This window comes from Dermochelys coriacea, chromosome 3, assembly GCF_009764565.3.
Source record: "Dermochelys coriacea isolate rDerCor1 chromosome 3, rDerCor1.pri.v4, whole genome shotgun sequence".
Lineage (NCBI taxonomy): Eukaryota > Metazoa > Chordata > Testudines > Dermochelyidae > Dermochelys > Dermochelys coriacea.
Genome location: NC_050070.1, coordinates 17,347,039 through 17,356,999, shown reverse-complemented (window position 1 = coordinate 17,356,999; position 9,961 = coordinate 17,347,039). Strand labels below are relative to the sequence as shown.

General features: G+C 42.4%; 1 protein-coding gene across 1 annotated transcript; it reads right to left on the bottom strand.

Moving 5' to 3' along the window:
* Positions 1-201: 201 nt before the first annotated feature.
* MRPL19 (mitochondrial ribosomal protein L19) lies at positions 202-7,677 on the bottom strand. Its single transcript, XM_038397943.2, has 6 exons — positions 7,522-7,677; positions 6,148-6,259; positions 5,454-5,572; positions 4,002-4,136; positions 2,815-2,996; positions 202-540 (listed from the first exon to the last, which is right to left on the bottom strand). The coding sequence occupies exons 1-6, from the start codon at positions 7,595-7,597 to the stop codon at positions 307-309; spliced, it is 858 nt and encodes a 285-aa protein (XP_038253871.1). The 5' UTR covers positions 7,598-7,677; the 3' UTR covers positions 202-306.
* Positions 7,678-9,961: the final 2,284 nt, after the last annotated feature.

The following is a 9,961-nucleotide window of genomic DNA, read 5'->3' as shown; positions in this document are numbered from 1 at the left end:
AGTATCATGAAAAGTGTAGCAGCAAAGGCCTGTTTTGTTACTGTAAAGACTGAGAATGTCTGGAAAAAGGGGGCTGGACATAGTACTTTGGTAAGATAGTTTCTCAAGATTTTACTGAAGACAATAGGACTCACTGCCCCCACTCAAAAGGGGGAACTAAAGGAGGTTAAAACCACTGCACTGTATTATACAAAAATGTACTAATTTTTTTGAAAGTAACTTTATTGTACATTCTGACTATATACACAAGTCTTACACAATTGAATTATATATTAAAATATTCAGGTGGCCTCCCTTCTCAGTAATCTACTGTATAAAAGCAGTATCTTTTTTTAGCTCTTCATTCACTTCTTTCCATATTTCCTTCTCTAATTTTGAAGTATTGTATTCTCGCAGCATATCAAACTGTATCCAGGGCATGCTCCATTTTTGTGCTTCTTTCATCATTTCTTTAGGTAGTTCAAAGTGGATTCCTTGAATGTTAAATTTTGGTCGTTCCCAACGTTTTGTCCAGGGCCTAGGTTTCATTTTGACCTTCAGCTAGGATTGGAAACAAGTAAAGAATACATAAAATACAAGTCTGCATAGAACTTTGACTTTTTTGCATTAGGATGCATTTTCAACTTGGCCCTACTGGTCTTTTTGCTCTAAAAGAAAGTGATACCAAGTTTGACTGTAAGATCAGCTCTAAAGAGCTACTGATCAGTTCTGTTTGGAAAACAGAAATTTATTCCTGAAGAAAGGTAGTCATTTCATGCCTATATGCACAATTATTCTATAGACAAAGTTCATCTATTTTCAATCTACTTTTGAACCCCACTGCTGATCAAAGTTAGATGTGGTCTTATCTCACATAAACAACTTGTTTTCCTTTTCGGTAGCAGGGCTGTTAGTCCTTAGTTTACTATCATAATCATTTAAAATATTCCCTCCCCCTTTGAACTATTAATTGTACTGGACAGTTAAAAACAGTCATCCACTCTCCATCATCCTCAAGATCACATGTTCACACTTAAGGTCAAACTTCCAATATGGAATTTTTTCCTGACACCCTCTACTTTGGTTTGCCCCTGCAGTCTATTAATGCCTTTTTGTACTGAGTAGCCCTAACCACTATACGGCCCACTAGACACAGGCATATGCAGGCCACGCTGCTTTTAGCCTAGTGATGAACACTATACAAGAACTTAAAGTAGATTGGTATTAAACTCAGAAGATGGTGATTTCTCTAACAGATGGTACCATATATGGCACAGTACAGGATCTGCCATGATAGACATTGCATACTTGAATTGGCATGGCATATGTATCCTACTACCTTCTACAAGTCAGATCTTGGGAGACAGACCAGTCCTTGCTTACAGACAGCCCCCCAATCTGAAGCAAATACTCACCAGCAACCACACACCACACAACAGAACCACTAACCCAGGAACCTATCCTTGCAACAAAGCCCGTTGCCAACTCTGTCCACATATCTATTCAGGGGATACCATCATAGGACCTAATCACATCAGCCACACTATCAGAGGCTCGTTCACCTGCGCATCTACCAATGTGATATATGCCATCATGTGCCAGCAATGCCCCTCTGCCATGTACATTGGCCAAACTGGACAGTCTCTACGTAAAAGAATGAATGGACACAAATCAGACGTCAAGAATTATAACATTCAAAAACCAGTTGGAGAACACTTCAATCTCTCTGGTCACTCGATCACAGACCTAAGAGTGGCTATACTTCAACAAAAAAGCTTCAAAAAACAGACTCCAACGAGAGACTGCTGAATTGGAATTAATTTGCAAACTGGATACAATTAACTTAGGCTTGAATAGAGACTGGGAATGGATGAGTCATTACACAAAGTAAAACTATTTCCCCATGGTATTTCTCCCTCCCACCCCACCCCCCCACTGTTCCTCTGATATTCTTGTTAACTGCTGGAATTAGCCTACCTGCTTGTCACCATGAAAGGTTTTCCTCCTTCCCCCCCTGCTGTTGGTGATGGCTTATCTTAAGTGATCACTCTCCTTACAGTGTGTATGATAAACCCATTGTTTCATGTTCTCTGTGTGTGTGTATATAAATCTCTCCTCTGTTTTTTCCACCAAATGCATCCGATGAAGTGAGCTGTAGCTCACGAAAGCTTATGCTCTAATAAATTTGTTAGTCTCTAAGGTGCCACAAGTACTCCTTTTCTTTTTGCGAATACAGACTAACACGGCTGCTACTCTGAAACCTGAGCTAACAAAGAGGGTAAATGATTTCTTTAAGTCTTTTGGAAAGAAATGATCTACTTTACATCCACTAAATTTCTACCCTCAGCATGACAATAAGCTGCTGTCCACTAGCATTCCCCCCTCGTAATTTTACACACAGATTCTCCCAAGAAAATGATGACAATTTAGTATTCAAATAGTTCCAGGGATGTCGGGCAGACATCTAAGTTCCATCTACAGAACACATACAACATGGAGATGCTTTTTCCATATAAATCCCTGCACGTGCCTCAACTCTGACTTGGAGAGCCCACCTCTCGAAGAAGTTTTATTTTTCATGCCCATCAATCCTTGTTCTCTGTTAAAATCATCATAAAGGATGCTGGATAGTTCAACTGCATTGAGGATGATTATTCACTATAAAAACAGAGTAAGACCAAAGTTCTTTCACATGTGACACCTGATAACAGTTCAGTGGCCTTAGAGGGCTAGATTCAAGCTAACACATTATATATGAAGCATTTATATTTTATTACAATCACTTGAATCACCTCCTCACTTTCCCACCAAACTTCTATCACACTGGACTCATACCTGGTTTACAGGAATTTCATCATTAGCTGAATGGGGCACAGGTTTCATGTTAACATCAAAAGTACTATATTCAGGAAGAGCATCCCGTAAATACATCAGGTTGTCATCTAGTCTCTTCTCCAGCTTCAAAACCTTAATCTCCCGGATTCGAGGATTGTACAGTTCATAGCAAAACTCAACACCTTAAGAAGACAAACAATTATTTACCTTATAGCTGAGAATCAGGGGCCATAAGCAATCTAGTGTGGGTTTGATATATTGCACTTTAGTGTTTCAGATCCTTGTATTAATCAAGGACAGTGTTTTGTTACATTTGGGTCCATTTTTTGAATACAGTACTGTATACATTTCTCTTTTACAAAGAAATTAAAGTCTGTGGATTAGACTAGCTCAAGAGACAGAGGCACTTCTAAATACAGAATTTAAGAGGGAGCCACAAGCATGGATTTTAAATTACTCAATGTATTTTGGGTACAATGGCGATTCACCTGTGATATATTTATTTAAGTAAAACAAGGAATGCCTAATTCCTGCTTATATTTATAGTAATGCAGACAAAGCAACGCCTGTATTGCCCTACAATGGCTTTAAAGTGCACCAGAAAGGAGGTGTGTGATGCAGCTGGTTGCTACATTCGTCTTCCATTATGGAGACCTAGAGTCAAACGTAGCTTAGGTTAGAAATGAGGTGATGTAGGACTGATATGAGACAAGTGAGAATCAAGATTAAGCTCTATGGGGCCTAGACTGTATTACTCTGTTGCACAGTGCCTAGCACAATGCTACTTCACTCTCGGTTGGGCCCTAGCAGCTACTACAAACAAAGTGTTTTTTGTACGGCTGTTAGAATAATTTTAAAATCAAGCTACAAAGTTAGTTCATAAATGAAGTTAGTAGATGTATTACTTTTGACCAGAGTTGAAACATGAGATCAGTCCAGATGTACCAGATTTTTAAGCAGCTGAGATATACTGTACACTAAGGTCTCATTGCATCTTTCAGTGCATCTTGTTTTTAAAACAAACAAGAAACAGTGGTATGCAAAATGATGATTTTCCTTTAATACTCTAATACCATCCCAACTGCAAACAAGATTTCTATAATATACCATTCCATATACAGCTTAAATACTATAGCTCCTCCATTTAATAGTCCTAACATAAGAATGAAAGCTATATGAAGACATACCTTGCCCTTCTATAATATTCCGAAGCACAAAGGTAGCACCAAGTCCTTTTCCTCCTCTTTGAATGCAAATTCCAACAAAACGACTGGTTTTGTCACTGGCATATGGATCTGCTGTGGTAACAGAAAGGATGCTTCCTGTCCAAAGGAGAGACTAGTCAGTAAATCATTCCTGAAACATGGAGAAGGAGTCAGATTTTAAGTGCAGACATTAATAGACACACTCAACTAAATTAATCTTTCTAAGAAACAGACTTAATTTACAAAATGTAGGCTTAAATATTTATATAAAATATAACATTTCTTTGCCTTTAAAGATTTAGTTCACATCATTAACGCTATTTACTTGAGTCTATAAACAGGAAAATTATAGACAAATGTTTCTTGGACCACATGCACACTGCAGTGTTTAGGTTGTAAGCAATGCATAGAGAATGTCTGCATCCAGAACGCTAACCTGTCTTTTCATTGAGTTCAAATGGCAATACTTCTACTAATCATATATTCTATTAATTGATCCTACGCTGTCCATTAAATATGGCAGCAGAAAATAGTAACCTTGTTGTAAAGCTATGCCAATAATATATATAGCAGGGGTAGGCAACCTCTGGCACGCAAGCCAATTTTCAGTGGCACTCACACTGCCCAGGTCCTGGCCACCAGTCCGGGGGGCGGGGACGCTGCGTTTTAATTTAATTTTAAAGGAAGCTTCTTAAACATTTTAAAAACCTTATTTTCTTTACATACAACAATAGTTTAGTTATATATTATAGACTTATAGAAAGAGACCTTCTAAAAAAAGTTGAAATGTATTACAGGCATGTGAATCTGGTTTTAAGATTCTACTCGATAAGTTTATGGAGGAGATGGTATGATGGGATAATGGGATTTTGGTAAGTAATTGATCTTTAAATATTCAGGGTAAATAGGCCAAATCCCCTGAGATGGGATATTAGATGGATGGGATCTGATTTACTATAGAAAACTCTTTCCTGGGTATCTGGCTGGTGAATCTTGCCCATGTGCTCAGGGTTTGGCTGATTGCCATGTTTGGGGTCGGGAGGGAGTTTTCCTCCAGGGCAGATTGGAGAGGCCCTGGAGGTTTTTTTGCCTTCCTCTGTAGCATGGGGCATGGTTGACTGGAGGGAGGCTTCTCTGCTCCTTGAAGTTTTGAACCATGATTTGAGGACTTCAATAGCTCAGACATGGGTGAGGTTTTTCATAGGAGTGGTGGGTGACATTCTGTGGCCTGCGCTGTGCAGGAGGTCGGACTAGATGATCAGAGTGGTCCCTTCTGACCTTAGTATCTATGAATCTATGAAACCTTAAATTAGAGTGAATAAATGAAGACTCGGCACACCACTTCTGAAAGGTTGCTGACTCCTGATATATATTTTACTATATCAATGACCAATACTGGAAAAGTTATTAAAAATCCTAATGCTGTTAACTGACCGACATAGAACTCTGGAATGTTGAGCACTTTTCGCCTCCGTATCATGTCAGTTCTTTCAATATAGAATTTAAGAGGATTTGTTCTTCCTCTGGGGGGAATAAATTCAGGACTCAAGAACCTGTGGGGAAGTCAAAACCTTTATGAGTAAAGACAGAAGTAACTTGTATTAAAACCTACAACTTACCATAGTACTGAAGTAAAAATTTGGCTTACACATGAAAGACCTCTGTTATTCATGTGTGCAAGTTGCCTTCACACTGACATAATAGCAGTTTTTGCAATTCCTGATTTGAGTACTCCAAGTTTCTTTCAATGAGACGATGCGTAGTTTGTATTCAGATATTTTGCAGCTACAAGTACCTACAGTATTCATTGGCCTTTTGAGTGCGTGATAATTTTCTATTTTTTATCACTTTTGTCATTGCTATCACTTTTGAGCATTAGAACTATGGACAAGGAGGATTAGTAATGGAATTTTTGTAGATGCAAGTCACAGGGAAAGATATTTTAAGCCCATTTTTTGACAAATTGGCTCTGCTTGCTTAACAAATGTTTACTATACTTTGCATAATGGTGCTTAGTGGATTTCAGGAAGTGCTCATTTAATTAATAACTCAAATGCAGACTATGGAAGAGAGTAGCAACTTTTAAGAAGTGTAACTATACGCTGTGTTAAGCAACAGAGTATCCTACCTTCTCTCTGCTACCTCTTTATGTTTGTCAACAACAACTGGCTTTGGAGGTGGCTGAAATTTTGCAGGTTTGTCATTGTTAGCCCTCAGAAGTCCAGAGGAAGAGAAGCACCCTTCAAGAGACAGAAACAAGATGGTGCTGAAAATAAACCAATTTCAACCAGGAGTAAAAGCAACGCCCATGACAAGCATGCATACAATTATAATGTGAGCAATTCTCAACCTTTCAAAATACTATGTGTGTATGAACATTCACAGTGTGCTTCCTCTGTTCCTCCAGTACCATCTTATGGTAATAGTAAAAGATCATGCCTTCCTTTGTTAGATGCTCATAGAAGAAAACTGTGAAAAGCTAATTCAAGAAGTTTTAGATGAGTCAAAAGGAGATTAAGAAAAATGATACATTTCTTCTTCTGGTTTAAGCATCACATTTTAGAACAGTTGTCAGATGACTTTATTCAAGCAGTTATTGCTGAAATATTTTCCAAGTTAAGACTAAACTCATCTAAACCTATTTTTAACCTACAGACTTTCTCCTCAGTGATTTGCAGAAGTCTGAGGTACTTTTATGTTTCACTACTATTTGAACATTGCTAAAGGACTTATTACTGCACTATCACACTGCGAGTACAAAAATATTCTTGCATGCCTTGATCCTCCAAGATCTGTGCAGAGCTCACCGCAAGATCAGACCCTTAGGGGAAAAAAAAAAAAAAAAGCAAGGAATATAAATAGTAGGGAATAAAAGTACAGCTCTCCTCACTCACAGTCCTGGACCAGAACCACAACCATCCTGCCTCTTAGCAGATCTCTGCAATCTGAAAACTAGAGTAATCTATACCATCGCCAATTTGGAAAGAAGCGTTTGAGAGGCTTTTTACAGAGAGAAAACGAGCCCGAGGACACTGCATGAGGCTGTAACTAGCCCAAAGCAACGTCATCAGGTGCGACACACATTCCAGGGCCACAGAAAGCGCTTCCCTCCCGGGGGGGGGGGGGGGGCAGGGATCCAGGCAGCCCCCGGCACCCAGCAAAGGAGGCAGCGAAGGGCCCAGCAATCCAGGCAGCCCTCCCATAAAGGGGACACTGATGGGGGAGCGGGGACCCAGGCACCCCCTGACAAAGTGGCAGGGCAAAGGAAACAGGGACCCAGGTGCCTCCCCACAAAGGGGGTAGTGGCCGGGGGAAGGGCGGGCAGGACCCAGGCAGCCCCTCCACAAAAGGGGCAGTGGCGGGGAAAGCGGAGGCAGGCCCGCCCCGGGCAGGGCACGGTGACGGGAGAGCGGGGACCCGGCGAAGGGGGCCGTGACGGGCAGGAGGGACCCAGGTTCCCCCCCCTTCCCGGACTTTTGGGGGCTGAGCCCCGGTTCCTTACGGCAGCGGGCAGCGGACGCCCTAGCGAGGGCCCTCGCGCCCGCCTGCTCCAGGAGCCCCCGGCAGGCGGCGGCCATGACGGCTCCAGCTAACGTCCCCGGCGCCTGCGCGCCCGCGCGCGCCTAAGCGACGGCCCGCGCCGCGTCCCAAACTGCCCGCGAAAGCGGAACGAGGCTTCAGGGCGCGCGGGCGGGGCCCTGCCTCGGAGGCGGGGCTGGTTTCTGAATGGGGGCAGCTGGAGGAGGGGCAGAGCGCGCCAGGCTCCCGCGCTGCCCCGCCGGCCGAAGGCGGGGGGGGCTGATGGGAGAGGGGGCAGCCCGGGGGGGGGGGAGGGGTTGAGGCCCCCGGCGGGGTAGTTCCCGGGCGGGGAGGACGGGAGGCGAAGCCCCCACAGTCGCTTTCGGGGGCGGCAGGTGTGTGCCACGTTTGGTGGGGCCCAGAACGGGTCTCAGTCCCGCCTCCCCGCCTTGTAGGCCGCTGTATATTTTTAAAAATAAGGTAAAAATGGACTGGGAACAGCAGGCGCTTAACAGTTTCCCTGTATGGCACCATATCACTCTTAACTAAGACTATCGACCTTATTAACGCTCTTCCGAATAGGGAAACAACCCAGCACTGAGGGATCAATAACCCTCAAAAGCACATGCCTTCTAAAATTAAAACAAACGTAGCCCCTGCTTTCGCAGTGCTCTTCGGGAGGCCGCAAACGCTTGTCGTCGTGGTTTGCTTCGTGCAATGAAGTCATCCAGGAGACTTGCCATGTCCACTTCAGAGGTAGAGTTCTTATGAATGAGCAGAAATGCCAAGCGATTTAGACGTCGCTCGCAAGCACTTCTTCCGTCTGCGCAGGCAACTGAATGATCGCTCAGCGAATTGTAACTTCCGACAACGTGTCAGGCAAGCCTTCGTTTTGTTTCAGAAATTGCTTCACTTCGCTCGCCTAATTAAGCTGGCAATTTCTCGATCTGCAGATATCACTCAACATTGCTAAATGAAGAGAGAGCCTCTCCCGGTTAATGTCGACATGGAAAGCTTCACTTATTGGGACAATAAGTTGTTGTTGGGACAATGGCTGTTTCAAGCCATTTGCTGCATCAGTTATATGCTTCTCCAATTTTACAGTGAATGTAAAGCTTTCTGTTGAAAACCTCTGTTCAATGGCAAGCATCAATTTGCAAGCATCAATGATCCCGACGTATATTTGATGAAAATACACTTTGGGGTCACTGAAAGTGTGAGGAAAGCTTCCATGGTCGAACCATCTTGGTGGCTTGGGTTTTTTCGGGAGTGTAGGATCATCTAAATAAAGATTTCTTGCCTTCTCTACTGTTGTTTCCCAGAAGTGACTCTTTGATGAGTCAGTGCGCAGTCCCACTCAACACCTTGCAACAGGCCAACTTTCTTCATAACGTTTGCCAATGACATGTTTTGGCTTTGAATTTTTGCATTAGCTTCTTCTACAGGACCCATGGCTTTCACAAGAACTGTTAGTGTAAAGTATGTTGAAAAAGATTGAAGTTGCTTCGAGAATCCACTACATTTTGAGCCAAATTCATCAGAAGAGTAACTAAATTCATCTAAGCAGTTCATCATGACCTCGTAGTTGTGGAGCAGTGAGTTAATGCTACTGATCCTTAGTGTCCATTTTGTTGGGCACAATGGTCATAAAGAAGGCTCCCCTTCACTCTGAAACTCTCTGAATGCTGCCATACTCTTTGGTGACTCCCTGAAAGCATTGATGAGATCTTTCACCATCGAAAACATATCATGACATTCTTGAATATTATGCAGGGCATCCTGCATGGCAAAGTTAAGGGAATGTGGGTCACAGTTCACAAATTCCGCTCTCGGTTCTCGATCCTTCACTCTGGCTTGGACCCCAATAATTTTGCTGGACACATTATTGGCTCCATTGTAACACTGCCCCCGGCAATGAGAAAAGGGCAAATCTCACCTGAGAAGTGTATCTTCCACAATTTTGAAAAGAGAAGCAGTGTCCATTGCGTCAGTTTGGTAAAACCCAATAAACTCCTCATAAATCTCCCAGTCTGCACTAAAAAAGATCATTAAAGAAAAACGTACTTGTTCTTTTCTTGACAACTCAGTAGTCTCATCTGTTACAATGGCATAAAACTGTATTGACTTTATCTTTTGTACAATTTGTCTTTGCGACATCATTGCCATCATTTTGATTATTTCATTAATAACCTCATGTGACAGCCGTTTGTATTTTGTGCGACTAAGCCACTGTCTCAGTTCCTCTGAATCTGTACTGCATAGCAATAAGAGCTGCATCAAATTTGAACCACTCTTATTATGTCCTATGTGATACAGCATGGCCAGAGAGCAGCAGGAGAGTGTTAGAAGGGAGCCTTATTCCCTGTAGAGGGAAGAAAGTTTGCTATAGATTAATTAAAGCACCTGAAGCCAATTAGAGCACC